The sequence below is a fragment of the Hyaena hyaena genome, unplaced genomic scaffold (assembly GCF_003009895.1).
Source record: "Hyaena hyaena isolate Hyena2069 unplaced genomic scaffold, ASM300989v1 scaffold_14, whole genome shotgun sequence".
Taxonomy (NCBI): domain Eukaryota; kingdom Metazoa; phylum Chordata; class Mammalia; order Carnivora; family Hyaenidae; genus Hyaena; species Hyaena hyaena.
The window spans coordinates 2,066,221-2,094,170 of record NW_024080646.1 but is presented as its reverse complement, the minus strand read 5'-3'; the positions used below and the strand labels follow the sequence as shown (position 1 = coordinate 2,094,170).

Sequence of the window (27,950 nt, the reverse complement as noted above, 5' to 3'; positions counted from 1 at the left end):
AAATTACGTTTCATGTACAGGACTGTCTTGGAATTTTGAGTGTACAAGTTTGTTATTCTGAGCCATTTGATTAAATTTAACCACAGGAAACTCTTCCAAGTCCTAATGAAGCAGCAATTACATCTAAAAAGGGAGTCAAGCCAAAAAACATCCTTTTCCAATATCTCTTTTCAAACATCAGACTCCAATATAAGCTCCCTGGTTTTTATTTCATTTTTACACCCACTCTCTAAGCTGTTGGAAACATGTTAAACACAAGACAGGGAGTGGTGCTCCAGTTACTGTCTGCTAGAAAAGGTTGGCAGAGAGTCCACGTCTACACAGACCTGTGTACACGAGAACACACACATACAACCACTTAACTACACAACGAGAAACCTACAAAAATGTCTTTCAAAGAATCCTCGCCACTAACAAATTGGGAAACCATCATTACTGAGAAAAGATCTGAATTAGAATTCAGAAACCAGGAGTATATTTTAAGACCTCTGAAATGAATGTACTTTAAATTTTAGTTTATAGGGCGCCTGGGTGGCTCAGTCGGTTAAGCAGCCAACTCTGGCTTAGGTCACGATCTCGCAGTTCCTGAGTTCGAGCCCCATGTCAGGCTCTGTGCTGGCGGCTTGGAGCCTGGAGCCTGCTTCAGATTCTGTGTCTCCTTCTCTCTCTGCCCTTCCCCTGCTCACGCTCTGTCTCTCTGTCTCTCAAAAATGAATAAACATTTTAAAAAATTAAAAAAATATATTTCAGTTTATAAAATAAGATGTGATAGTTCAAGAGATAGGTTAGGTAAAGCAGACTCTAAAGAAGTTCAAATTGCCTTTCCGTTTGGAAATGAGAGTGCTTTTTTGTCTTTTTTTTTTTTTTTTTTTTTTTTTTTTAATAAAGTAATATCCAAAGCTAGGGAGTGTGTTGCAGCATTTCTTCAAATAGGTTTGTTACAAGAAATGAAAAAGAATCCTATTGCTTTCCTCCTGGAATAGAGGCCTTCCACAGCCATTATCTCTTTTTCCTGCCCCCCAGGCCCCTAAATGGCTCACCTGGTCCTTTTCCACTGCCTTTTTTTTTTTTTTTTTTTTTTTTTGCCTCTAATCAGAATTTCTCTCTTTGCCAATACATGTATAATTTAACCTAGCCCCCACAAGGGCAAAGTTTGNTTTTTTTTTTTTTTTTTTTTTTTGCCTCTAAACCAACCTGTAACACTTGGAAGACTGTGAGTTTTACCTGACAGAACATGTGCTCACAGTTTTATTGAATGTATCATTACTAAGATAAATTAAACTGTGTCAATAAGTAAAGGAGTTATATTTGTCTAAAACAGTCTGGACACAGAACACAATCTTATACTATTTCCAGGTTTTCAACACTGCATTTATCCCATGCGATGGTGTACTTCAGCATAATAAAGCAGCAAGCTAGGATGCAGGAGACACAGAAATAACGTCAAAAGCAATTCTTCACATTTGGATCTCACCACATCAAGCGCAAATAGTGAACTTAAACATGAAAATGCAATTTGCTCCTTCTAAAGTATACATTTTTATCTCTTGCAAACACACACACACACACACACACACACACACACACACACTTTCACTTCCAATGCCTCAAGGTAAAAAGGATGGCATCTATCTCAAGTGCAGAGAATGGCTGAAGGATTGAGAAGCGAACTTTTCATAATTCTTCCTTTGGAGAGGATGTGGAGTTATGAGCTACTCAAAATTCATCAAGATTATTAAGTTTACATCCTCACAGAAGATGTGCACCACTATATCTCTCAACTATGCTGTCAGCATTACAGCCCAAAACTATTGAGAATGGGCCTCTGGTTCAGGACATTCATCCTTTGTGGAATTGGTGGACGATGGCATAAAATAAATAAAACTTATGTCCCATTCAACAACAACAACAACAACACACACACGCACCCGCACGCACGCGCGCACACACATCAAACAACAAAATAAAACCCAGGCTGCTTTCACTGGAGTAAACCTGTGATATCTGCACTGAATTCAGGATACTCCTTCTATCAACATTCCTCCATGTAAGTGACTGTAACAGGTAAGTAAGTTCCTATTTCAGCAAGTTTACTCCAGATTATCAACTTGTGCATTTGTGCCTGCTGGGCTATTTGAATGATGAGCTGGCCCCCCAGAGCCCTCTGCTCTGACCGACTCAGCACCCACAGCAGTGACCCCTCACAATGAGGAAGCTCCTAGACACAGTAAGCTTTCCTGCTTGATGAATTCCAATCTTACAGCTCATCTAAACAGAGCCTATGGGCTTCATGGTTTCCCTTCTTTTTCTTCATGTAGGTCTACGGGAAGTTATGAAACATATTTTTCTAGCCCTCCCAGGGGCAAGGTCAGGGTCACAGCTTGACCTCAAAAACGCAGCAGTCCTGCAAATTCAGACAGCCTGGTAGAACTGAGTGTTAGTGTTCTCTGCCTGGGCCTAACACAAACTACACCATGCCGCACGGAGCAATGTCACTCACGGGAAATGACAAGCAATGGATCAGTGGGAGAAAAATAACGGAAGTTAATCACCTCAAAACATCCCAGGCACATGGCTCCTTTTCAACAAGCTGCCAACCTCAGGTGAGGGCACGATGTTCTTACAAAACTGACCACTTAGAATTTATAAGGGAGCCACCCAACCGGACAGTTTGGTCAGATTAAGTTCTAGAATTCTGGACACACCCAGAGATTCTCACTCCCACCACGTCAATATTCCCCCAGGGAATGATTTTAAGCAAACATACAAAAATATCTATCCACGCACGAGATGGATGTCTTAGATGTATGAGGAATGACCCCAGGAAAAGCGTCGGCTCATGTGAAAGGCTGTCACAGACTAATTAAGGACACCGCTGCCAAAAGGGGAAGGTTGACCCTGCAGTCTTATTTACACAATTTCCAGCCAGAGGGCTGTGAAGTGGAGCCCCAGTGGGGGCATTTCTGTCTGAAACCCAAGGGCGCCCGCATTAAGGAAATGGGTGTAAATGAATTCCTTTGCCCAATGATAGAAGTAAGACACCAAGACTGTTCTTCAATTATCTGAGTATGGACTATTACGCGGCGACCTCGTGGATTCTACACAGTGCTACACACTTCCTTCTTACTTGTTTATTATTGTTGTTATTACTGGTACTTGGCTATGCCTTCAGTTAGAGGGCCATTTTGAGGCAAGAACAATAAGCTCTTTAGACAGAAGGTAGTGATTCAAAAATTGCAAAACTTCAGCTTTCAAAAATAGCCTAAGTGACCTCTTGCAGTACTCGGACCACTCCGCAGCAAGCAGGAGGCAACCCCTGTGAAGAGCGAATTCTGGCAAAGTTCTCTCTTCACAGATGATGCACAGCTTAAGCTATAATGAGTTTTTGGGTTACAAATGCTGAACGCATTAATATTCCTTGATGATAATTATCACAGTATAAGCACCTTTCCCAATGTGAGTAGCATAAAGCAACTGAAGCAGCATTTTTACTACATTTGAAACAAGCTGGAAAATGGGATTTTCTACTCTTGTAACCTGAGGTCAACATACATCAAACACTGCATATTAAACACACCTATATATGAACCCCGTCTCACTCTCCTTTTCTCCTGCTTCATGTATACCTAAAGCTCTCTCCTTTATCCACCCTCTATCATGAAATTCTTGATATTAACCTTTATGTGATATACGTCGTTTCAAAATGAAATGTTATCCACCCCCGCCCCCATCGTATGATTCCTATGTTTCTTCTTATGAGAATACAAATAGCAAATAAGATCAGTAAGCCGTGCTTCACAGATGAGATGTGTCTCTGTGCAGTTTGAATGAATACTGTGGTCACTGGCTGCATATAAAACAGGATGAAAATTAGAATCAAGCAAATAGGCTCCTGGAAGAGCCAACCACATTACATACAAATCTGGACAAACTACCAGCCTTTATCTTTACACCTTCAAAACTACTAACACTAGTGAGCACTGAAAGATTTAAATGTGAATTCTGCCCCACCCACATGTTGACCGTAAGTAACAATGTCAGCATCGCATTCATTCACGGGCAGTACTTCTGCATAAGGATCCTAGAAACCAATTTTCATTCCAGATTAAAAGGGCACTTATTGTGATTTAGATAATAACAATGAGAACTCTAACCTAATAAGAAAGAATGATAAAGATGGTACATCTGCCTCATATCATTGTGTACAGCCATATCCATTATTCAGTATTTGCCACAACGTACCCCAAAAAGATGCCGAATATATTTAAGTTGCTAACCTCCAACTGGATTTGATAATATGCTCCGAGTGGAGTATAAGCTGATTTGCCCTCATCTCTTTTTCTTTTCCTTCTATTCAGTGAAAAAGAGCAAATGTTATAATAAAGCTCAACTGATGCTAGGGCGGCTTAAAATAATCACCATGTAAGAGCTGCCCTTTTTTTTTTTCTTTTAATGTACTATAATGCCATTTTCAGTATTCTGTGTAAACAACCCCAAGAGCACTTTGACTTAACAATGACAAGATGCAAGCCAGTTTGAACCCTTAATTCAAAGAACCTGAAATGACTTCGGTGCTTGTAGGTGTGAATCTGCTGAACTCATTCACTCCCTGCTACCCCAGACTTCATTTAGAAAATATGCCATGCTACAACCACTTCTCTAACATCACTTTTACTTATGTACTGCAAAAATGTCTTCAAATCCCATCTGAATAGATGGCAGGGTTACGAGGGAACCTTTACTAAATATTTAACAGCACTATCGGCTTATTAAATACTATAATGCGAGAGCCGTGAAAGGATGATATACAGCGCTCGCCTTTTTTTAAGGCGATGCGGGTGCTCATTTTGAACCCTCTGCAAGCCCATTCATCAGTAGAACGGATGCATTTTAAAAAGTCCTCATTTGCTAGCAGATAAATATGGTTAGAGAACCTTTATAGTGTAGAAATGCCTAGAAACCTATTTGGTTTTACTGGGCAAAATTTGCTTTACTCTGGCTGGGAAAAAAAAATAACTCACAAACATTTAAAAGGTCACTCTGAAATGATATGCAAGAGCTGAAGGAACACAGTTTGAAATAAAACGAGGATGTGTTTTTGTCTACGGGAATCTACATATACCACAACAAGGCCAAGTAGGGTTACAGGCAGCTGATAGGGCACACGTATTCATCAAATCTGGAAACAGTGTCTCAAATACCCATCATATAATGATATCACCCACTGAGACTGTTGCTTTTGACCATGACATTGCTGGCAGCTGACTTCGTTTGCAATTATTCATAGGTGTTCTTTTGGGGAAAAAAAAGGGAGAGGTGTTAATATAATTTTTACATATACTATATAAAGAAATATTTAACTAAAACTATATTTTTTTAAAAAAAGTTAATCAGAACATGTTTAGCCTGTTCTGGTGGGTAGAAAGTAAGAATTCTCTCTGAGATATTTCTACTCACAAAGAGATATATTATAGTCTAATTTAAAGAACCTCCCTTTCCACTGGAGCTTTGCAGAGTGAACGTCATCCTGTCAACACGGTGCCAATGATTATCTGTCCTTCCAGGTTCTCAGTGGAAACTCTTGCTTTTGAAAATGTCTTGCAGTGACTTACTAAATTCAGACTATTTCAATTAGTATTACTGCACATTAAAAATTAATTGCATTACTGGGTGGATTAAGGCTTAAATTTCAGTTCTACAGTATGTGCACCAGAAATGACAGCTAGAAATCAATGCTCTCTGGCCCGCAATCGGAAGTGTGTACGGTCAAATAGCGCGGGACTGGCGTCACTGGCCAAGCAGTTTTAAAAGACTTGATAGTTCAATTGAAGGTGTGTCAGGTCTAATTCTAGATTTTAGTTTGAATGCTGCACAGGAGCCCAGACTTAGGAACAGAGAAACAGAACAACAGCTGCACGAACAATTTGGAAAAACAAATGGACACAGGTACTAAAATTATGACAATACAAAGATTAACAGTCACCCAAAATTCACATATAATTATCCCTAAACTAAAGCCTTGCTCGTATTTCTGTTCAGTAAGAGCAGAGGATCGCTTACTTAAATCTACACTGTTTCTGATTACTTATTGGGGAACAATAGTTGGTTGGGGGGCAGGAAATAAGCTATTTTTGCAAAGAGATGTTACCAATCTATAAAATATTCATAATGACTCCAGTCTGTGTTTTAAGGAAATCAAAGAAGACACAGCAAATACAAATCTTTCCCTTAAACAGTAATCCTCTCTAAGTCCCCGGTGTAAATTATTAAACCTCTGTGGGGGAAGGGACAAATCGGTTGATCATCCCGACTATATATTTATAACACCTCCACGAGATGTTTGAAAAGAAATGGGTCACTTTTATTCGCAGGAAATTTGTTCTTCTAAGAAGACGAAGATGAAGAACATTACAAATGAAGTCAACAGAGTAAAGTGGCACCAATAGAGACCCACAAGGCCCCCAGGATATCTGAGTTTGGAACTGAATGGTGATTGGTATGCGCCTGAGAGAAAAAAAATGATGCCTGCAATGTTCCTTAAGATCCCCTCTGTGGTACACTCGCGACCAACAGCAAGTTCGGCAGCAAGAGAGTAAAGAAGATGGGAAGTAATAATAACAATAAAAAGAATAATCTGGTGCAAATGGACCCCAAGGTGTACTAGTCATCCCCGTGCAACAATCGCCCTTCATTGCAATTTACTGATGTTGCTTCATTACAATAAAGCATATAAAGGGGTAATGTACAAAGTGCACTCTTTAAAGCGACGTGTTTTTGCAGCAGCACACACCACCCTTGCAGGCACTGGCTAGGGGAGCCACGTCAGACTGTTTGAAAGTGAAATGACCCGCACAGAAATGAAAGAGAGGCACAACATGTACACATCGTAGTGATAAATTTCGGGGGAAGCGGATTAAAAGGTAGCAGGGAAAAGTGTTTCCTGAGTGAAGCAGTACAGGCAATTCAAATGAATCTGAATTAAAATGTCCTTTGAAAAGGTAACAACTCGTGGTGTTGTGAAAAGGAAAAGATAAAGAATATGATGTTTTCTGTTCGAAAAGATAAACTGTCTCTCTGTTCCTTATTCTGACCCTCCATAAAATGAACTTAGACAGTGTTTGGAGGTGAACTGCACCTTCAGGTTCCCATTATTAAAAGAGAAAATAGTTTTCTGGGTGTTGCCTGCTATAGGTGCAAGTCTTACTTTTCACCCAGTGCCCATAAGATGCTGAAGCAACGCATTAAGGGGAAGAAAGAGATTCTTTCCCCACCAAGGATCATTGAGTATGCCATTGGTTAATTCTTGCTCTGTGCTCCTCATTAGCATTACTCTCCAGTTTCTGGTTATCATATCCGAAATATTAAGACATAATAACTATGAAGGTGCAGATAATTGGATATTAACCAGAACATACTTGACTGGGCAGGAGGTAGGGCCCTGCTTAAACTAATCCTGAAATATATTAATCACCAATTAATGAAAGGGTTTCAAATTCATTTTCTATTATAGAACACCTCCGAGTATCTAAGCTTTTTCTAACAAAATGACTTGGAATAACAGGGTAGAAATAAGGAATATGACCATCTGATGATGTCTCACATTAATTCTTTACAGCCTGTTGTCAGGTAATCATGAAATCTATAGTTAAAACCTTGATTACATTTACAAAGTCCGAAGGGAGCAGAGGGGATGCTTTTCAGTGTTCAGTGGCCTTGGTTTAAATCCCAAATTTATCCCTTTAAGTGGCAGAGCGATAGCTAAACATTTCAGCAGAGAGCTGTCACAATATTATCTGGGTCTTTCAGCCCAGACAGCCCTGTAGACCTCCAACCTAACAACAGATGTACTCCTAAAATACAAAACCAATTAATGGGAGCCAGAGAAGTCCAGCCAAGGCGTGCTTTGTGCACAGTAAACAGTAAGTAGTACGGAGGTGATGAATATATTAACAGATGAAAACCTTAACTCTATGATGGTTGAAAAGTCATCACGACTTAGATGGAAATAAAATCATGTCAAGACAAGAAAAAGGAAACGGGCAGAAACAGTTAGAGAAGGAAAGCCACGTTTCTATACAATCCATGTGGCTGTGAGATGGAGTCTGACATACCACAGATGTTGTATTAGTCCGGCCATAAAAGCCCCTACTAAGCTCCCTGGAAAAGCCTCTGCGCGTACTCAGTGAGTTAGAGAAATTGCAACAAATGCCGTTCATCTTCCAAAGGGGGGAAAAAATCGCTAAGTACATTACTCTCACAAAAGGATTCTAATATCTTTTCATACTTGAAAGGTGTAGCTCCCAGATACTCCGGAAAAGCCTTACATTTTTATGCCGGAGAAAACAACGTTTAGATGAATGGAGTACGAGCAAGGGATGGGAATGACACAAATTCCTCTGTTTTTTCCTGACTTTATTCACTTAATTTGATGAAGACGGCAAGAAAACTCCCGTTCTCTCAGGGATTTTGTTTTTTTAATTCTGTTGTTTACTGACTTTAATTTTAATAATTCTTAAATAAGCACTCACAGCGGATGAACTAAGATACGCAGGCAAGTAGGCCCTTTTATCAACAATTTTGCCATAGAAATACACAAACATTTCAATGGCTCTTCATTAGCAAACAAATCAACAAGTGATATTTTAATGCATGACTTTATTCCGTCTCTGTGGGGACTGTAGTTGAGAGTGTGATGTACAGTACAGAGAAAGGAATCGTCAGCCAGTGTCCCAGGGCTCTCTCCATTGAGGACTTCGAAGCCTCTGCTTAAAGAGTGCATTTAATTGACTGATAGACAGTAGCTTCTTTGTTCACAGAAGACAGCGAAGTAATGGCAGCTTGAAAATCGTACCATCTACAGGGTCTCCTGAGACCAGTAACAGGGGGATATGTGTCAGGAATAAATAAATAATCTAATTATTAAGCCACTTCCTGTCAAGTTAACTCCAATTTGTTGGCTTTTGAAGGCAACAAAACGAGGCATTTTTCCTCATTATGCTTCTCTTTTTATACCAGTGGTAATCACAGGCGGATTAAAGGGTGCCTGATTGGTTTTTTTGTCAAGGAACTGAGAAGCAGCCAACAGTACAGAAAAACAGAGTTGGGTTTAGAAGAAATTTCATGCTTGTCTCCTTTCCAGCTCCCTAGCAGCCCACACGGCCGCCCCATACAGAGCCACCAGCTGTACAGCAAATGTGAACCCCTCCGACTGAGGCCTACTGGGCCACAGGCGCCGTCCTGAGAGCCGTGAGATACCTTGCAGTCTTGGCAGGTAGCTACTGCTGTCATAGGCATAATTCTAAAGGTGACCTACGAAACCCCATCAGCTCGCCGAATGCAACAATATGAGCAGCTGAAGTTCGACACCCACTCTCCATATTGGCTCCCTTTCTTTTGTTTACTGCTTTTCATGGTCCTGAAACTAGGAAATAATCTATGGGGATGGGTCAGCAGAGGCCTTTTCTTTTCGTGAGTCGCAGTGATTCTGCGGAAACAGGTCACGATGCATATGTGCACATGGGCACATGTCAGGGGGCAGGGATCTATCTTTTCGGAGCTGTTGCGGGTGACTTTCGGTGCCCTCCATTCAGAAATGTTTCACAAACTTCATTCAGAAACAGAGACCCGCATTCGATAATAAATAGAAAGCAGTGAGTGAAAAACGGATTCACTTGTGGCGTATTCTCCAGCAAGTCAAAGGTGAGGCCTGAACCAGAGCCAGAGGCCCCACCAATGTGCCTCAGGCCTAGAACTACCCATCTGGCACAGACTCTTCCCAGCCCCTCTGTACGGAACTTAGGAAGGAAGGCTGGAATCCAGTAATTCTGCTGGAGAACAACATTCTTCTGAGGTCTCTTTAAGGGTGGTGTGTTCTCCAAAGTCACGAGAAAAGGAATCTTCAACCTGCCTGTGGACTCCGTCAGAACCCTCAGTCCCAAAGAAAGTTAACGTCACAAGAAACAGCCATGAGGTTTTCTTAGGGGCTTGTAAGTTAGAAACTCCACTAACTACTGAAAGGTTTTTTTCATTTTTTTATTTTATTTTATTTTTTTTACTCTTGTAAATCCAAGCTGTGAGGCACAAGCTAAAACACAAGATAAGAATAAACATCCCGATTTGTCTTTTAATAGCTTAACACTGAAATTACAAGATGGGCTCAGAGATTTTCTTTAAAATTTGCTAAGAAATAAGAATCCACTCTGTCTCTCAAAAAGAAATAAATGTTAAATTTTTTTTTTTTTTTAAAGGGGCACCTGGGTGGTTCACTTGGTTAGGCGTCCGACTTCAGCTCAGGTCATGATCTCATGGTCAGTGGGTTTGAGCTCCTCACCGGGCTCTGTGGTGACAGCTCGGAGCCTGCAGCCTGCTTCAGATTCTGTGTCTCCCTCTCTCTCTGATCCTCCCCCCACTCGCGCTCTGTCTCTCAAAAATGAATACACATTAAAAAAAGTTTTTAAAAAGAATCCAAATAATTCAGATGAGCTCTTAAAAACTATCTGACTCCATAAAGATGCGTGTGTGTGTGTGTGTGTGTTTAAGTCTTTTGTTTTTTCTTTTCTTTAAATGGTCTTGTTTTTAGGAAGACTTTTCGAGGAAGGCGTCTTGATAAGTTCCTGTGGCCCCACTTTGCACTCAGTCAACAGTGTAGCTATGTTCTATCTATGCCTGCATATGTCCTTTCTGAATATGTCTTGAATTTTTGTTAAATTGCGCAGATAATTAAACCCTCTTCATACTCACAGTCTGCTTCATTGGTACCATGAATTCTGTTTTCGGTTACTGTCTGCAAATTCCCTCTCTGAACAATTTCATACTAAGCAATAACACTTCATTTTACGTAAGTTTTATCTGATGTCCCCATACAGAGCTGCCAGCTGTCCAGCAAATGTGTGGTTCTCAAACTGAGGCCGTACCAGGCCACGGGCTCCATCCTGAGATCTATAAGGCACCTTGCTGTCATTGGCAAGCTTTCCCTGCTATCACTGTGACCATCACTCTGCACTGCACACAACTTAAAATCATCTGATTATTAGAATTTGTGGCCCACACTCCATTTTATCCTTTATTTAATCTATCCCCAGATCACACATTTGTTTAAATGTTTTGGCTGGTTTACAAATCATGAAGCCATCTGCACAGTAGGTGTGACACCATTTTTTAGACAAAAGTTACGTTACAAACAAAGATAAAGTCATTGGAAATGCTTTGATGTTTGTTATTCTGCCTGGTTCACTTGGACCGACTCTAAGAAATAAATAGAATTATCTGTGTAAATCGATGAACATCTATGAAAAACAACACCCAGCAGAACGCGGACCTTGCCCCATTACCTACGTTAATATCGTGACAGCTGAGGAGAGATGACCTGGCCCACTTCTCATCTCTCCTGTACAGATGGCTATTAAAGAGAAAGTATCCCTTTTGTATGGTCCATGTAGAAACCCTTTATGGGCTTTTCAAATAAGCCAGCATTGCCCACATGAGGGTAGCTTTCTGTTACCATTAAACTGCCCAGATTTCATCTTTTTTAATCCAGCTCTTGATGAAATAAACCAGTATTTCATCATATTTAACACCAACTGCCTGTTTCTTAATTCCCTGAGTGTTGTAAGCAATCAAATGATGACTTAGGATTCAATAGTCTTCTTGTTTATAATTAATGCAAACTCTAAACGACCTAATGACTTTGAGTTTCTGAGAATAGTGCAGATACACACGCGTGCACACACACACACATATATACACACACACATAGATGCATTATGGTAGATTCATTTCTATTCATTAAAAAAAAAAAAGGCCAATGAAAGCTAAGAATTTAAAGGGCAACACGGCCCTTTATCTTCCTATGCAGAGATTCTTATCTTTGGATATTTCCCCTTAAGACATAAAATCCAAAACCACTATAGACCTCAAACTATTGGTTTTAGTCTATTATAAAGCACTCAAGCTGAAGTGTTTCAGAAGTGATACTGAATGTCACAAAACTATAATGAAGATTAGTCACATAGCGCACCATCCACCAAAGAAATGGAAGGAAAAGAATGCCATTTGTGACCTTGGGCATCAAACGAATTGCTGAACATATGAATGTCACCTGCCACAAAACAGACTAAAAATTCACCACGGTGTACAAACAAAACTGATTTATGCGTTCTTTCTGGCTGGACATCAGTGATGTATATCGCATGTAACGTAACACATAGGGTATATATCTTCCCACGTGCACTGGAGAAGACTTGAATCTTTTCATGCCCTTTTAAAAACTATAACTATAAAACACTGAGTATTCGAGATTTGAAGAAAAATAGTCAATAGCTTTCCACCAGTGTTTTCCTATCAGCTGTCATTTATAGTTCCACATCCGAGTTTTGCTTTTCTAAAAGATAAATACTGTTCCTTTCCCTAAATGCTCTAAGCATCCCCTTTGACCCATCTGTAACATGTTTATTAGTGGCTATTTGTGGATTTCCTTTTTTTTTCACAAAACAAGGTGTTCTGCCACCTTAGATGCAAATTTCACCTGAATTCTGATCAGATGAAAACTCCAAAACAAACAAACAAACAAACAAACACCTAACTCATTAAATCATCATTTCTAAGCCAATGGTTAAAAAAATAACTCTTAGGTAAATGGTTAACACCATCCCCTTCATATTCTCCATCTGAGAACTTCGAAAGGGAGGGCTGGAAATGGCCACAGCTCTGTCCTGACCACTTGTCCTCCAAAGTCCACGAGTGTAGCAATCAATTCCAAGGATAATGGTATTTCTCCCCTTTGATCATTTCTTTGTCAAGCTGACTGGCCTTCGATGGTGAGTGTGCTGCTGGTTGTCTACCACCAGCCGCTCGCAATTTGCTCACTATGTTTCATGAGACAGTTGTTTGGGGCTGTTTGGAACACATTTGTCTCTTTGGGGATTTATGCGTTAGTAGCAATGCCAACCTCCGTAGTGATCGAAATTTCTTTCTAACTAAAATAGATAATTAGAGACTGGTAATTATTGGTCAAGAATTATCAGAGTGAAAAAATTAAGCTTCTCATAAATAGTTCTTGGCAATGTCATCTCTTTATATTATCACATGCCTAACAGCCCTTTATTCAGAGCACTTACAAATTTACTCTACTGCTGTTGAGCCTCATAATTTTATATGAGGCAATTCCTTTGCTGGGTTAAACACATTTAAATTCCCTGGTTTCGTCTCTATCTGTGCTAATCCATACCAAATAATAATAATAACAGAAATCTCAAAGAAGAAAATAACAATACATATTTACTATGCTGATAGGGACAGGGTGGGAGAGGGGGGGAATTAAAAGACCTAATACACAATGGCTTCTTTCTGTATTCTTAGGTCAAAAGCCAACATAAACTATGTGAAAGGAACAAAGGAAGACAAGAAAAAATTCTCATCTGTGCAGACTTGAAAAGCGGGAAATCTTTTCCCCAGGAAAGCTGTTAAAATGTTTTGTAGCTCTTTTTGTGTGTGTGTATAAAGAAGAAAAGAAACCCCTAAATAGTCACTGGTCTGATTTCTTACTGAAACTGTGTCAAAATGTAGTGGAGAGTGAGGTTTTCTTTTTTTCCTTAATAGACATAAGTCAAACCCCTGATGCCTTCTTATTGAGTAATTATTTCTGCTACCCACACCATGTGTCCACACCTAGCTGCAAAACGGCCCTTAAGCAGAACGTCTCTAGTATGTACCTGGTAGAGACATTGATGGTTTTCCTGTTGCAAATATCCCTGGCCAATAGCCTGAAACCAGCGCATCCAGAAAGAAGCATGGAGTTGTCTGACATTGAAATTGCATTAAACACGTGTGCTACGGAGGAGCAGATGCAAATGACATGGTTAAAGGAGGAATTTAAAGTTACACCTCACTGGGTCATCTGAAGACCTTTTTCTCCACCAGGTGACATAATCCTTCCTCTAGACTGATTGAAATGTAGGACAAAATTTGCAAAAACGCTATATACCCTCTTAACAAAAAGAGTAAGAGGCTTTTCAGAGAGCTTCTAATCCCTCTTCCCTGCTAAATGTCTAGTTGAGATTATTTTTTGATTAGACAAAAAACATACACAGACACAGAACCTAAAAATACCTACCCTCAATGGAGGTATTTTAGCCAACAAAATAATGCTGCCTGCCTCATCTGAAAGACTAAGTATCACACTGGGATTTTAAAAAAGGATATCTAAGCCTTTGTGACATACTCCCATTATGCCTTCTCTTTCTGTAGATATTAACAACACGACTGGAGTTTAAGGACTTGGATGCATGGTCAACAGATAAAACAATTAAATGGATACTATTCATTTGTTTAGGTCTCAAGTGCAAGAGAATTACATATTTTATTATTAAAAATAGCGTGAATATTAAATAACTAGGCCCGCTGTGGAAAGGAACAGAATTTGCTTCACTGATGGAAGGTGAATTGTTCAATGCTCAGATCCCAAGAGGAAGTGAGTGTCATATTAATCCACCATAAGGTAGAGGGAGAAAGCCCTGGGAATGCACTAATGATGCAAGGAATGCAAGAGAAATACAAAAGGAAAGGCATAAGGCAATTTAAAAAAGAAGGACCAGGACAAACCAATGAATGTTACAGCCAAATGATACTAAGATTGGAAAATCAAAAAAGTCCTCTCATTGCTCAACCTTCAATTCAGACTCAGTATATGCAAAAGAACATTAGTCTTATGGTGAAAAATATATTTGATCTGTTCATCCGGGTCCTGGGATAAAGAACAAAATCCAGAACCAAAATAAGTTTATGAACAATGACACGAATACAGAAGCAGAACCTATAACATTTTGCTAAGTTTTCCATTAGGTGCAAATTCCAGGAAACATTTTCACTGAAGCCCACGTAAAACTGTGGCATGAGGCAGAATCATGAATGAGTGCCATCAAAAAACTCTACTCAAGAAATACAGACATGGAAAATATTAGCATTTATCATGGCAAGAAGAATTCATTCTTTCTAACCCATGCACTCCCCCCACCCAATAAAAGGCAGTTTTAAAAGTTTATAAAGAATATTTTTTTGAAATCCAAAATAGAAAAAAATTGCAAGGAAACACATTATTTAAATTTCTCTTACGTGTTGTCATTACCCGCTTAACACTCGGTAAAGCTGTCACCGTTATTTTACCACCTTTGAGGATATATTTGATGTATAAGAAAATCACTAATAATATTAGCATTTAAATCTGGAAAATACAGAGATACATCGATTGATATTTTAGCTGCTCTGTGTTACATTCCATTTTGCACAATTACGCACTTAGTCTTTAATAAGCAATAATCCTTCTAAAGACCCATCATTTGAAAACTATAAAGCAAATCCTATTGAAAAACTATTAATCAATTTTCTAACACACTTTAGAATGTATCTTCATTAATTTCTACAAGAACATTAGGAGTTCCGCTGTGATCAGTAAAGATAGTTGGAGCAACCCTTCCATGGAGCACTCTTAGCATGCTTTTGATAAAGTATATAAGATAACTTGTTTACCCCTGAAAACAAGTTCAGAGTCTAGAATGCTGAGTTTTCTTTCCTGTCTTAGAGTTTTGTAATAGGAGAGCATGAGGTTAATTGGACTTTTTAGTATTATATCACAATTATTTATGGCATTATAAAATACCGTCAAATGAGGATAAAATAAAAAAACTCTCACAGTATAAAAACACAAATGAGTAACAAAAATAGCATAAAGTAATAACAACTGTCATTTTACTAGTAGAAAAAGATCTGGTTGATAAAGTTTAATTGGCTGGTAAAACTCTTAGTGTTATTACTAAGTGCTTATCAAATTAAAAAACATAGGAGGTAACCCCATAGGAATTAAAGGATAATGGGACAATATGAATAACTGAAAAAATTATCCTTTTAGTTCGAGCCTATGTAATAACTGCAAAATTCCTGCAAACACTGGCCGAGAGTGACTTCAGAGATCTTTACCCGAACCCTTTTAGAAAGATCTAAGTACAATTTGGTGGGGAATAAAAAATGATTACTGACTTCTTTACATGATCTTTATGATCGTGATTATTTCTGGGCTGTTGAAACCATACATATAAAACTATCTTATGGCAATTTAAATTATTTATGTTTCCCTATCACAAAAACTCACCACTTTAGATTTTGATACAAAGATGCTTAAGCAACACACAGCAGTGCCATTATCGTAATAACTTCTGAAATTAAAACCTGTCTAAAACTCTATGGAAAGCTAACATCCAGTTCATTAACCATTCCTGTTAGTTTTCAATAATGCAAAAATGATTAGAAGTTTAATTTGTTAATCACCTGTGTTTTGACTGGCAGGAGATATATAATCCTCTGCAGAAGTCTAAACTAGCCCTTGCAGAAAATAAAATGTGCTAATGTCTTATCCGGCCTAATAATAGTAATAAAAATCAATCATGCCTAGGTAAAACATTGATGGCTGAACAATTAATTCATCTTTAACTCTGTTTAATTATATAGGCACTGATATACACAAGTAGGAGAAAAAGCTATCTGTAATAAGGTTTAGAGTGTCACTCACCAATCATGTGATTTGCAACATGCACCTGAATATCCCATTCATTGTAGAAAACCATCTGACACTTGATGCACTGATAGGTCTTCTTCTGAGAAAACAAGTATAAACAGAATTACTTAGACACATGCACTTTTCATTGTTTTCTTAAAAAAAAAAAAAAAAAGCCCAACCCAACTCACAATAGTTTTTTTTTTGAGATGGTGGTCTGGCTACCGGGGGTCTGCTTGGGCAAAGTTCCATGAATTCCTTACTAGACCTTGTGGTCTGATCCCAACACTATACTTACAGTTGCAAACAGTTTTGAAGAGATGAAGGGCACGTAATTATGGTATAATATACTTTTAAAGATTCCTAAACTCAAAAACCAAAGTTAGTATTAAAGAAAAAACATAGCTGTAACACATGGCTGGGTTTCAGAAACCGAGGTCTTCATAGATCAGGCACAATTTCATTCTGATCAAAATGGCTGTGACGTTACTTCTAGACATCCCTTAGTGAAATGGAAGGTAAGACACATGGAATCTAGCTAGGAGATTCAGCAATTACTATTTTTAGCTGCAATTTAGTGTGAAATTTAGATGTTTCAGAAGCTGCTAAATACTAGCATTTAAATACATATTTTCTTCTATAAAGGAATCATGCCATAAGGAACATTTTAACATGGTTTTATCATTGTACGCAACAGTTCTGGGAAGTACAGAGAGCAGGATTTATTAATTCTTGTATCTTAAACAAAGAAACTGAGGTCCCGGGAAGTACAAAAAGTTGCCTGATGTCAGAGTGCCCTACAGCTGAGACAAGAAATCAGCCCTCTTGATTCTAAATGCTAGACTGTCCAATAAAAGCAGCCTTTATGACTTCACATCCTCAGCACTGTGTCCCCTATATGGCTCAGTACATATTAGATGAACTCAATAAATAAAGTATTGGTTACGTTTTCCAGAACACAGTTACATAAATTCCTTTATGATGAAACTTGATATTTACAATTAAAAACCACCTTGGAAAACAAAATAAATGCCTGTGAAATAATCCATTTTGAAATCTCCCCAATGTGAGAAAATGACATTTGTAAAATCACATCAATGGCAGTTTGTTACGGCATTCTTAGAGAATTATCATTTCATCCGCAGTCACACAAACTTGTTTAACTAACAGTAGCAGTAAAAAATATCAGTCTGTAAATTATCATTAATTTTAAAGAACTCAACAAAGTCAAGGTTAGGCACAAAAATGTAGCACCATTTCATCAGCAATTAATATGACAAATGCCACTAATGTACCATCATCTTGATTACTGCCACTTAGCATAGTATTGTCTTGTGCAACACAGGAGAGTAGAATTCCTTGTAAAACACAGAAGTGCAGGCATATTTCCAATGGAAGGTTTCTAAATAATCTAACAGGCTTTGTACGTTAGGCATATTGTGAATTGAGTGTGCTGAATCTAAATCTAACACGGAGTTGAAAAACCCTGACAATCACCAACGAAGATTTACTGCGCTGAGCTGTTTACAAGATGCTTTTGATGGTGACATATAGAGCAACATGTGTGGCGTAAATAACATCATTCCCTTTTTTAACAATATTTCCCTTTAGAACTAGTTAGAAAATATTTCTTACTCCCAGATGACCTACATTATATATTGTTTATTAGCATACTTCTAGCATTATTCCTGATATGTGACCTTGCTGAAAAACAAAGAAACATAAACTTAATGGCTAGTCTTTTCTCTTGTTAGCACAGTAAAACATACAATATGTCGAAAACTGTCTCCAAAAATGATGACTGATGAATATGTTGGTGGAATATACTAGGACATTTTTTTACTCCTGGCCTAATAATAAAGAATAAAATCACTTGACAAGCCAAAATAATAAAATACCAACACTTACTACTACCTTCAAAATGAACTGACATATTTGGAGATCTATGTACGTTAAGTTTTCTTTTATCATTGAAGGAAAATGCTTTTGTCAATGTTGATAATTCAAACACTAATTCTACACTTAAGACAGTGTCTAAAATGTTATGGTCTATTCTTATTAACAAAGTCATATTCTTATCTATATCTATATCTATATCTATATCTATAAGCTCCTAAATGTAGGGCTGAATGAAGTTAAGAATTTTATGTCGTCAAAGACAATGTACCATGATCTTAAAATGATGTAGTCTGAACTTCGCCTCACCACACAGCCCACATTTCCCAAATACAAAGCAGTGATACACAAATTGAGATGTATTAAGGTTTTCTTTTTTAAAGCCATGATATAAAATTCATTTTTACTCTCTATTTCTTTTAAAAAAAGAAATTCTAAGTGACTTTTAAAGCATCTTTATTATAATTATATGCTCTTAACAAAATGTGTGAGTGACCCCTGCCCACCCGTACAGCATCTGTAAGTAAAGCGATTATACCCTCTGAACAGTGCTGGTTGCCTGGGAGGGCTCCTTTCCTTGTAGGTAAATCTACTCCAGCTCCGTACAGCTGAGTTTATAAAGGACCTCTTCCTAATTCTAGACCCATATCTGCTTTACTGCTACTTTTGTTCATTTGTCCTAATTCTATGCTCTGGAGCTGGAAAGCACAGGTTGGATTCCTTGTCTAATATGACAATTACATTAACCTTTTCTCAGACTGAGAACAGAGGGATGCTATAGGAAACACTCTGAACAATTTTCATCATCCTGGTTACCCTCTTCCGGGTCAAACTTTTAAGAAAAAGAACACCAAATTAAGTGTGATATTCTAGGGGTCTCCTCACCCTTAAGGAGTACAGGAGGACTGTCACCCCTCCCCTTGGGACAATCACTTCCATTTATATAGAAGACAACAACAAAAAAAGTCAAGTGAGATCATTTCTTCTAAAAGCAGATAACTGTAGAAACAGAACTTCCATTGTTTGGGCCCCAGATTGGCCTTTATCAACGCTTGTCAATTTACTTGAAATGCTAATTTAGTACAATTTTTAAAAGAGACTTTTTTTCATTAGCCTTTTTTAATGTGCTACTTGGGAGTGGGGTTGTCATTTCCTGATTGTTCTCTTTTGTTTTCTGATACTGATAGATGTAATTATCAAGGATACAACTTTTTCCCAGCACCTCATTATTTTTGATTGATTTTGAGAACAATTTAAATGTGCCTTTTTGACATTCTTGTTTTCAGTTATACTCTGGTTAAGGTACTCAGAGACTTTCAGAAAAGAGCATCTCATAAATTAAAAAAAATGATTAGGATCTTTAATGACGTATACTTTAAAAAAATTATTCTGATTAACCACCCCTTCTCATTGAAATTAGGACTTGGGCTTCACATTGAGCCTCACCAAATAAAAAATTATATATACTTTGCAGCTATAAATTGCTTTGATTTTTTTAAAACAAACCACTAACTATAAAAAAATCATTGAGTTCACAGTAACCTTCAAAAACAGAAACGGAGGGGTGCCTGGGTGGCTTAGTTGGTTAAGCGTCCGACTTTCGCTTAGGTCATGATCTCACGGTTTGTGGGTTCGAGCCCCGCGTCGGGCTCTGTGCTGACTGCCAGCTCAGAGCCTGGAGACTGTTTCAGTCTGTGACTCTCTCTCTCTGACCCTCCCCTGCTCATGCTGTCTCTCTCTCTCTCCTAGAAATAAATAAAACATTAAAAAAAAAAAACAAAACAAAAAAACAGAAACGGAAAAAAACATTTCAGTTGCCACCATCGGAGGTGACTATTCCATAAATCTCTTATTCTGCAAATTAGTAATTAAAGGCACAGAAGCACTACGTGCTTTTTAGGAGGAAATGTAGTTCGTGCCTATTTGATGAGGAAAAGCTCTTTATGAAGGACCCACAGTAGAAGGGATGACAGAATTAGCAATTCAGCATTTTGCAAGGCCAAATGAAGTAGCCCGGGATAATCATGGATGCTAAAAATATGAAGAGAAAGGTTATTCTGGAGATACTCAAGTTTTATGCTTTAACAATTACAAAGAGAAAGATGCACCTTCACAGTAGATTTATCTGTTGGTAATCACCGCAGCCAGACTATTTAGTGTAATATGACTACTAACAAAGTATCCTGGTATTATGTGTCTCTTGATGTGATGCAGTATGGTGTATGCTACATGCTAATAGAGTGCTCTCATCTAAAATGTATACCTGAATCTAATCAAGCCTTTAGATAAACAGTCCAGTGTTCAGGAAATGCAGGGACAGATGAATAAGCAGTACTGTGAGAAAGAGAGAGAAAGAGAGAGAGAGAGAGAGAGAGAGAGAGAAAGTATACAAATCTGAAACACTCTTCAAAACAAATCAAAAATATTCTTGGCCTGTTATCTTCAAAGAGCCAATGTCATACAGAGGGAAAACACAGGTGGAGAGATTGTTCTCAGAGGAAAGAGACTAAAAAGACAACTGATAAAAGTAGTGTGTGTGTGTAAATGTAATGTGTGGATTCTGATTTGGGGAGAAAACAGCTACAAAAAGGCTTTTGAAAAAATAGGGGAAATCTAATTATCAGCTGGTTATAAATGATACTGGGGAATTACTACTGTTAACTTTCCTAGATGTGACAATGGTATATGGCTATGCAGTCAAACATCCTTTTTGTGTGGATATTTAGGGGGGACATGGCATGATGTTTACAATTTACCTTCAAATACTCAGGAAAAAATATACAGTCATATGTAGATAAAGCAAATGTGGTTAAATGTTAACAGTTATTAAATCTAGTTATATACTTAAATATTTTCATAATAAAAAGTAGAAATAAATGGTTAGAAGAACTCATAACATGTCATATTTTAAAACACTAAACAAACACGGCCTTGATTAAACCCATATCCCTGGTTCATTTTATATTCCCACACTTGGTGTGCACCAAAAATTATTTGTGCTTAGTTGTTATAAGTTTGCAAATATTTTTTGTATTTTGTTGTGAGGGCTTTTTTCTGTTTACTTTTTATAAATCTAATGTATAAATTCTAAAAGGTCAAACACCATAGCTTACATTCATTTCTATAATAAAGAAATAATAGTTTCCTATAATTGTCTGCAAACTCTATAAAGAGTTCATATGCATAAAATTTACTTGCAACAAATCTATAAGAGTTGACAAAGGAGGGATCATTATCCTCATTTACAGATTAAGTAAGTGACTTGTCTTAATTCATTCAGATACTGTAACTAAGGCCAGTATTCTACGCTGCCTCCCTACTGAGTTTTAACACAGTTTATACTCTGATCATTGGCAGGTAAAATTGCAGTTGTACTGTAGGTAGATTTTTTTTTTTATTTTTTTTTTAATTTTATTTTTATTTATTTATTTTATTTCTAGGAGAGAGAGAGAGAGAGACAGCGTGAGCTGTCTCTAGGAGAGAGAGAGGGGAGGGTCAGAGAGAGAGGGAGTCACAGACTGAAACAGTCTCCAGGCTCTGAGCTGGCAGTCAGCACAGAGCCCGACGCGGGGCTCGAACTCACGAACTGCGAGATCATGACCTAAGCGAAAGTTGGACGCTTAACCGACTAAGCCACCCAGGTGCCCCGTGTAGGTAGATTTTGAAAGAAGGTTTTCTTTACATTTGTGTAGTGTTTTGGTCTTTGACAATGCCAGGGACGGTCCGTGGGTGAGGACATTGTGACCAAAATCCACAGGGTAGAACTCACTTTCCAAAGTCCCTTACTTGACTTCAAGATTTTCTCTTTCCTCTCAGTTTCCTGAGATTTTATTGCCATGGTCTTAACCATATATTTTTGTTTATTAGTCCTGCTCAACACTAAAAGAACAATTTCTATTTGATAGCTCACGTATGTCTCCAATCCTGAAAATCTCCAGCTATCTTTCTTCAGTTTCCACATGGCTTTCACACACCCTCCATTCGCTTCTACTGGAACCCCTATGAGACATATTGGATGGAGCCTCTGGATTTCTACTCTACTTATCTTAACCATTTTTCATGCATATTTTAAAAGTCAGTTCGTCCTCTGTTTTGTCCTAGGTGATTCTCTGTACTCTTACAAACCATGAATTCTCTCCTCACTTGTCTCCAGTCTAGAGTGTATCCTATCTACCAAAACTTTTATTTCAATGGCTATTTTTCAAGTCTAACATTTCTAATTTTATTTATTTTTTCTAACATTTCTAATTTTAAACACAAGTGCTCCTACTTTGTTTATACTTGGATTTGCTTCCTAATTTCTCACTATTTTTAGGAGAAATCATACTTCATTTATCTTTCTGAGCTTCTAAACATAGTTATTTCAAAGTCTTTGTCAGACTGTTCCACATAATTAATTTCTTCTGGAGTGGAATCTTGGCATCATAACAGCCGGGGTATTCTTTTGCTTGTTTGTTTGTGGGTATTATTTTTGTGTTTTGTGTTTTGCTGCTTTACTAGCATTAGATTCATTCACATATTTTGGAATCTTGGTTTGAAGCCCATTTGTAGTGGAAGCTTTTTTTCTATGTGCTCATTCCTCCACTTCTAGTAGTTTTGCCTTTGTTTCTATCAGGCCATCCCAGACTCCTGGATCAGACTGGGTCTCATAAGGGCTTTCCTGTGCGTCTGAAGTGCTACAGGGATACTGAAGATATTGTTAGTTGAATCACAGAGCCAGCTTCTGGCTAATTCAGTTTTAAGTCATAAAAGTGTATCTTTCTTCCTATCACTTTAACTCTCCAGCTGAAAAGCCCTAATACCAGGTATTTGATCAACAACAGAATTAGTTCCAGTTTCCTATTGTAAGCAATGGAATTTCTCCCCTGTCCTGCGCTAAGTAGCACGTTTAGTTTTGTCCCACAGAGATTACATATAGTTACCACTTGCTCTGAAGTAGAATCCAGTGGAATCCTGGCTTCAGTCCTACCCACTTTTAAAGTTTGCTTTCTGGATCTCAAGGATGGAGAATTGTTTTGAACCTGACTATGTCTATTTGGTTGTCTTATACTTTATCCATCATCATTATATGTTTGGAGCATCAAAGCATGATGTTACAGAGACATTTCCCAAGGATGTCCCATGGCCCGCAGCCCCTTCTGCTTCACCGGTTCCAAATTTGGGCCAAACTTCCTTGGCTGTCAAGGAAGCGTCAGTCTCTGACACACACAGGACCTCCTGAAATCAGGATGCTGTTTACAGCTTCCATGATGCTATAAAATATCCATACCAAACATACGCAGCAGTCTTAGTAGGAAAGCAACTTTGGAATCTTCTTTTTGCAATCAGTTGCTATTTAAGTGGCTTCATCATTTAGCTGGGTGACAAATCATTTAATGACCCCGAGTCTTAGTATCCTTCCCTGTAAATTAAAACTAATAAAACTTACATCTTAAGAGTTGATGTGAGAAGCAAGTGAGAACTATCCAAAAGTGCTTAGTACCGTGCCTACCACGTAGCCTGCCTGCATTAAACTGTAACTACCTTTATTACTCTTTACTTGACAGGTCATTATGGAGACAGAATGGAATCCTATATAAACTGTCTGACCCAACACAGTTGCTTGTCAAAGATTAATTCTCACTCTTTTATGTGGACTTTGAAACCATATCAAAATTTTTCTAAACTAGAACCCACTAATTTCAATCTTATCACAATTAATGAAGGCTAAATGGGTGTTTATTAAATAAAGGTTTAAGAATTAATAGCATAAAGAATATCACAAGTTGGTGACAAGGTTGTGGGGTGGGAAGGAAGAAGAAGATAGAGTGTGTAATAAGGTTCCACCTAGCTAGAGGGGGAAAAAGCTGTTTTCAAGGACTATCGCAATATACATTACCATTCTGAGAACCAATATATTAATTATAAGTGAGACTTATATTTAAGAGCAGTAGCACCTTTACTTGGCAGTATTTTGTTGGCAAGCAAATGAATATTATGTGTGAGTGAAAATTGTAAACCTAGAGCTTTCCACAAATGCTCAATAGTTCAGATATTTTACTAATTTAGTTTGGAAATTTTCCAAGTAATTCTGAATTTCTGTGAAAATAAGTCAGAACAGAGAGGGGAAAATGGGTGAAATGTAATGAAAGCAAAAATGATAAAAAGGTTGCCCAGGTGATTCACTGAAAAACACCAGTGTGGACTTTCTGTTGTGTATTCTCATGGTAGTTAATGGAAGGACACTGTTGTCTCACAGATGTCGTTAATGTCTTGAGATTAAAGACTGCATAGCACTTTGTGCTTAGAGCTCAGTAACCAAGAGATATTAAACATTAGTCCTCAACTCAAGGAGTTACAATCTAAATGGGGAAAGAACGCACACAAATATGAAACTTATAAGATAAGTATTCTGCCTAAATAACATGGCAAATGCTTTCTTAGGCTTATTCATTTCCACTCCTCTGATTTCTCCTGACTTAGATTTGGAAGGCTCTTTCAAGGGACCTAGCTTATTTCCTCCATTACACAGGCCACGGAGACCCTCTGGTAAGAGGTCTTCATCTAGATGATCTCACTTAATGGTACGTGTTCAGTTGCTGTTTGTTCTATGCCATAGCAACTCTATCTGAGCCATTCTCTTATAGTGTTGTCCATAAGGTAGGCAGCCAATACATTTCACTTATTGACCATCCAATCGATGATCTAATGAGGCATCCCTCACCCAGCACATTCATTCTTAAGGTGTTAACTAGGACTTGACCATTGCTGCCTGAAAACTTCTCTACCACTTACTGCACCAGAAATCAGTGATTCAGAAGAGGCTGAATACACAAACTAAATTAATGCTATGGTAAAGTTTAAAAAAAAATCACCAGAAGCGTGTACTAATTCTTTCTGCGTTAGGACAAGAATTTGCTTCTAGTTACCCCTGGTTTAATATTTTGTTAGTTCTTAGTTGGGAAGGATTTATAATTCATAGGTTCCAGTTAACTTCCAATATTGACTATTTGTAAACATTTACAGCATTCAGAAAGCTAAGAAACTGAGAGTAGGGGAAGAAGAGTTTAAGTAATCAGTTTCTATAAACATAAATGAGAAGAGGAAGGGAAGAAGTCAAAATTTTTGTTTTCCACCAAATTATGGTCTATTTTCCCCATCAATTATTCCAACCATATACTGATTGTTTTCACCTTGGAAATCTGAAACCTCTCTCCTGTCTCATGATTGTCAGAAACGAGAAGCTGGGGCTGGTAGATGTTGTGGACAGCAACTTGGAGAGATGAAGCAGAAGAAACATGACGTAGTATGTTTTACCACCATTAAGTTGCATGGCATGCCCACAGCGATCCAATGCTGGAGGTTGGTAATACGATTTACAGATCCTGCCATAAACCTGAAGACAGTTGTGTGAAGGGGGAAAAATATTTTAGAATCCATTAAGAAACATTTTCTTAAGTGTGTAACTTCCATACTGAAGGCAAGTTGAGAATCTAGACAGGTTTGTTAACACTTAGGGAGTACAGTACCACTTACTAGATAGTGGCTGTAAATATCAAAAGGGTAACATAGAGAAGGGCTTTATCTAATGCTTAATCATAAAAGTTTCTTTTTTATTCCCTTAGAATTCATTATACGCTGTACCAGAATTATTTCAAAGAAATCGATTTATCTCCTCAAGGACTGTAAGCTCTTTAAGGGTAGGTAGAGGGCTCTGTCTTGTCTATCTCATGTCCACCGCAATATATAAACCATTCTTATTTCCATGACAAATTACTGTGTGAATGAGTGCTACTGGTTCACTGAACCATAAAAATCGTTGCTTCTTCCCACTTCTCTTCAGATGATGGCTCCTGTGGAGTCCTGGTTATTCTCTTGCGATTATATTTCCCTCATCTAGCCTTCCAGCTACTCTTCCGTCAAAGGGATATCTCGTGTTCTTATCTACAGAATGTCTCTCTCTTGTTTGGGTCATTTCAGTTACCCTCTATGTAGCCACATTACCTTGTCCTTTATTACTCTTACTTCCATTGAAACATCTTACCTCATGTGCACCTTCTCTTGGAAGTTCTTTTATTTTTTTCTTTCTGCTTCTCCCTTTCTCCCTGTTTTCATTTTGCATTCTGCCTTCTCTCACCCATCCCTTCCACTTGAATAGCTTTCCCACTGAGGCATGTCAGACCACCTTTCTCTTCTCCTTCAAATTGCTTCTAAAACCCCACCTGCTCCATAAAACTTGTTAGCAATTACGCCCACGCACCACTGTAGGTGTTTACTTTATTATTCTTTTTGTTTGTGCTCCTTGGCACTAAGTTTTTTAGGACAGAGGTGCGTTTCCTTGACTTTACCTATTCTAAATCCTGCTACGTAGTTATAATGTATATAAACGTAAAAGTGGCCAGCTTCTTTTAACCCCTTGTTTTAAGTGTTAAGAGAGAGAGAGAGAGGGAGAGAGAGAGGCAGAACACGAGCAGGGGAGGGGCAGAGAGAGAGGGAGACACAGAATCTGAAGCAGGCTCCAGGCTCCAAGTTGTCAGCACAGAACCCAATGCGGGGCTGAAACCCACAAACCAAGAGACCATGACCTGAACCAAAGTCAGACAGTCAACCGACTGAGCCACTCAGGTGCCCCTTACTCCCCTGCTTCAATTGAATTTATTAGAATTTATAAAATTCTTCTTCATTCTTCATTCCAAAAAGCATCTTTTAAAATAAAAGGATACAATGTCCCCACATTCTTTATCTTTTCAATGGTACCAGTACAAGCTGATCCAGAGTATCATGACGTTGTAGAACTGAAAGGGACGTGTGAGGTCATCTGTCTCAATTTCCTCATCATAGACCATGAAAGTGAGGTCCAGAGAGATGATGTATCCGTGCCTGGAATGCACAGAAAATGACTAGCACAGCAAGCCTCCAACTCTGGACTGCGGTAAACACAGCCACATCTATATGGTGGGGTAGCGCACTTCCAAAAAGAAACTGCTAACTATTGCCAAGTCGGCTCTCCATTGAGCTTCAAACCTATGGCTCTTCTTGGCACTGGACCGCAGGATCTCCTTTATTGCGCCACCTCTCCACTGCTAGTTCTTGCTACTAACTGTTGCTTTCTTTCTTTGTGGGTTCTCACTTCTCAGCGTATTCTTTCAGCATGGAACTTACTATGTTATATTCAAAACATCTCTTCACATTACATTGCAAGGCTTCCTGTCACTTAAGGAACAATGTCTTATTTCTCCTTTAGCTCCAGTACCCAGTGCACTGCCTGACAGGGGTTATTTGTGAAGGACTGTATGAACTATACAGAAGTGAATTGATTGGGGCTTTTTATAAGTATGCCCAAGAGTAAGTGTTTTCAGAGAAATTTATTGGAGGGAACCAGATCGTTGCCACCAAACATACCTACATTCTGCATCATACAACCACATAAGACCTTCTAGTCCCCCTTCAGATCACCATGGAAAGATTAAACTGTAGATTTCAAAGAGCTCTGCATAATCCTTATTGATAATATATTTTATAAAGCCACAGA

The 27,950-nt window shown here is 38.2% G+C and overlaps 1 protein-coding gene across 1 annotated transcript in view; it reads right to left on the bottom strand.

Annotated features, from left to right (window-relative positions):
• The window catches only part of ZNF521 (zinc finger protein 521), a 278,497-nt gene that overhangs the window by 113,696 nt on the left and 136,851 nt on the right, over positions 1 to 27,950 (bottom strand). The window contains exon 4 of the mRNA XM_039217599.1: positions 16,559 to 16,643. Coding sequence (XP_039073530.1) covers positions 16,559 to 16,643 — 85 coding nt within the window. The remainder of the gene's footprint in view (positions 1 to 16,558; positions 16,644 to 27,950) is intronic.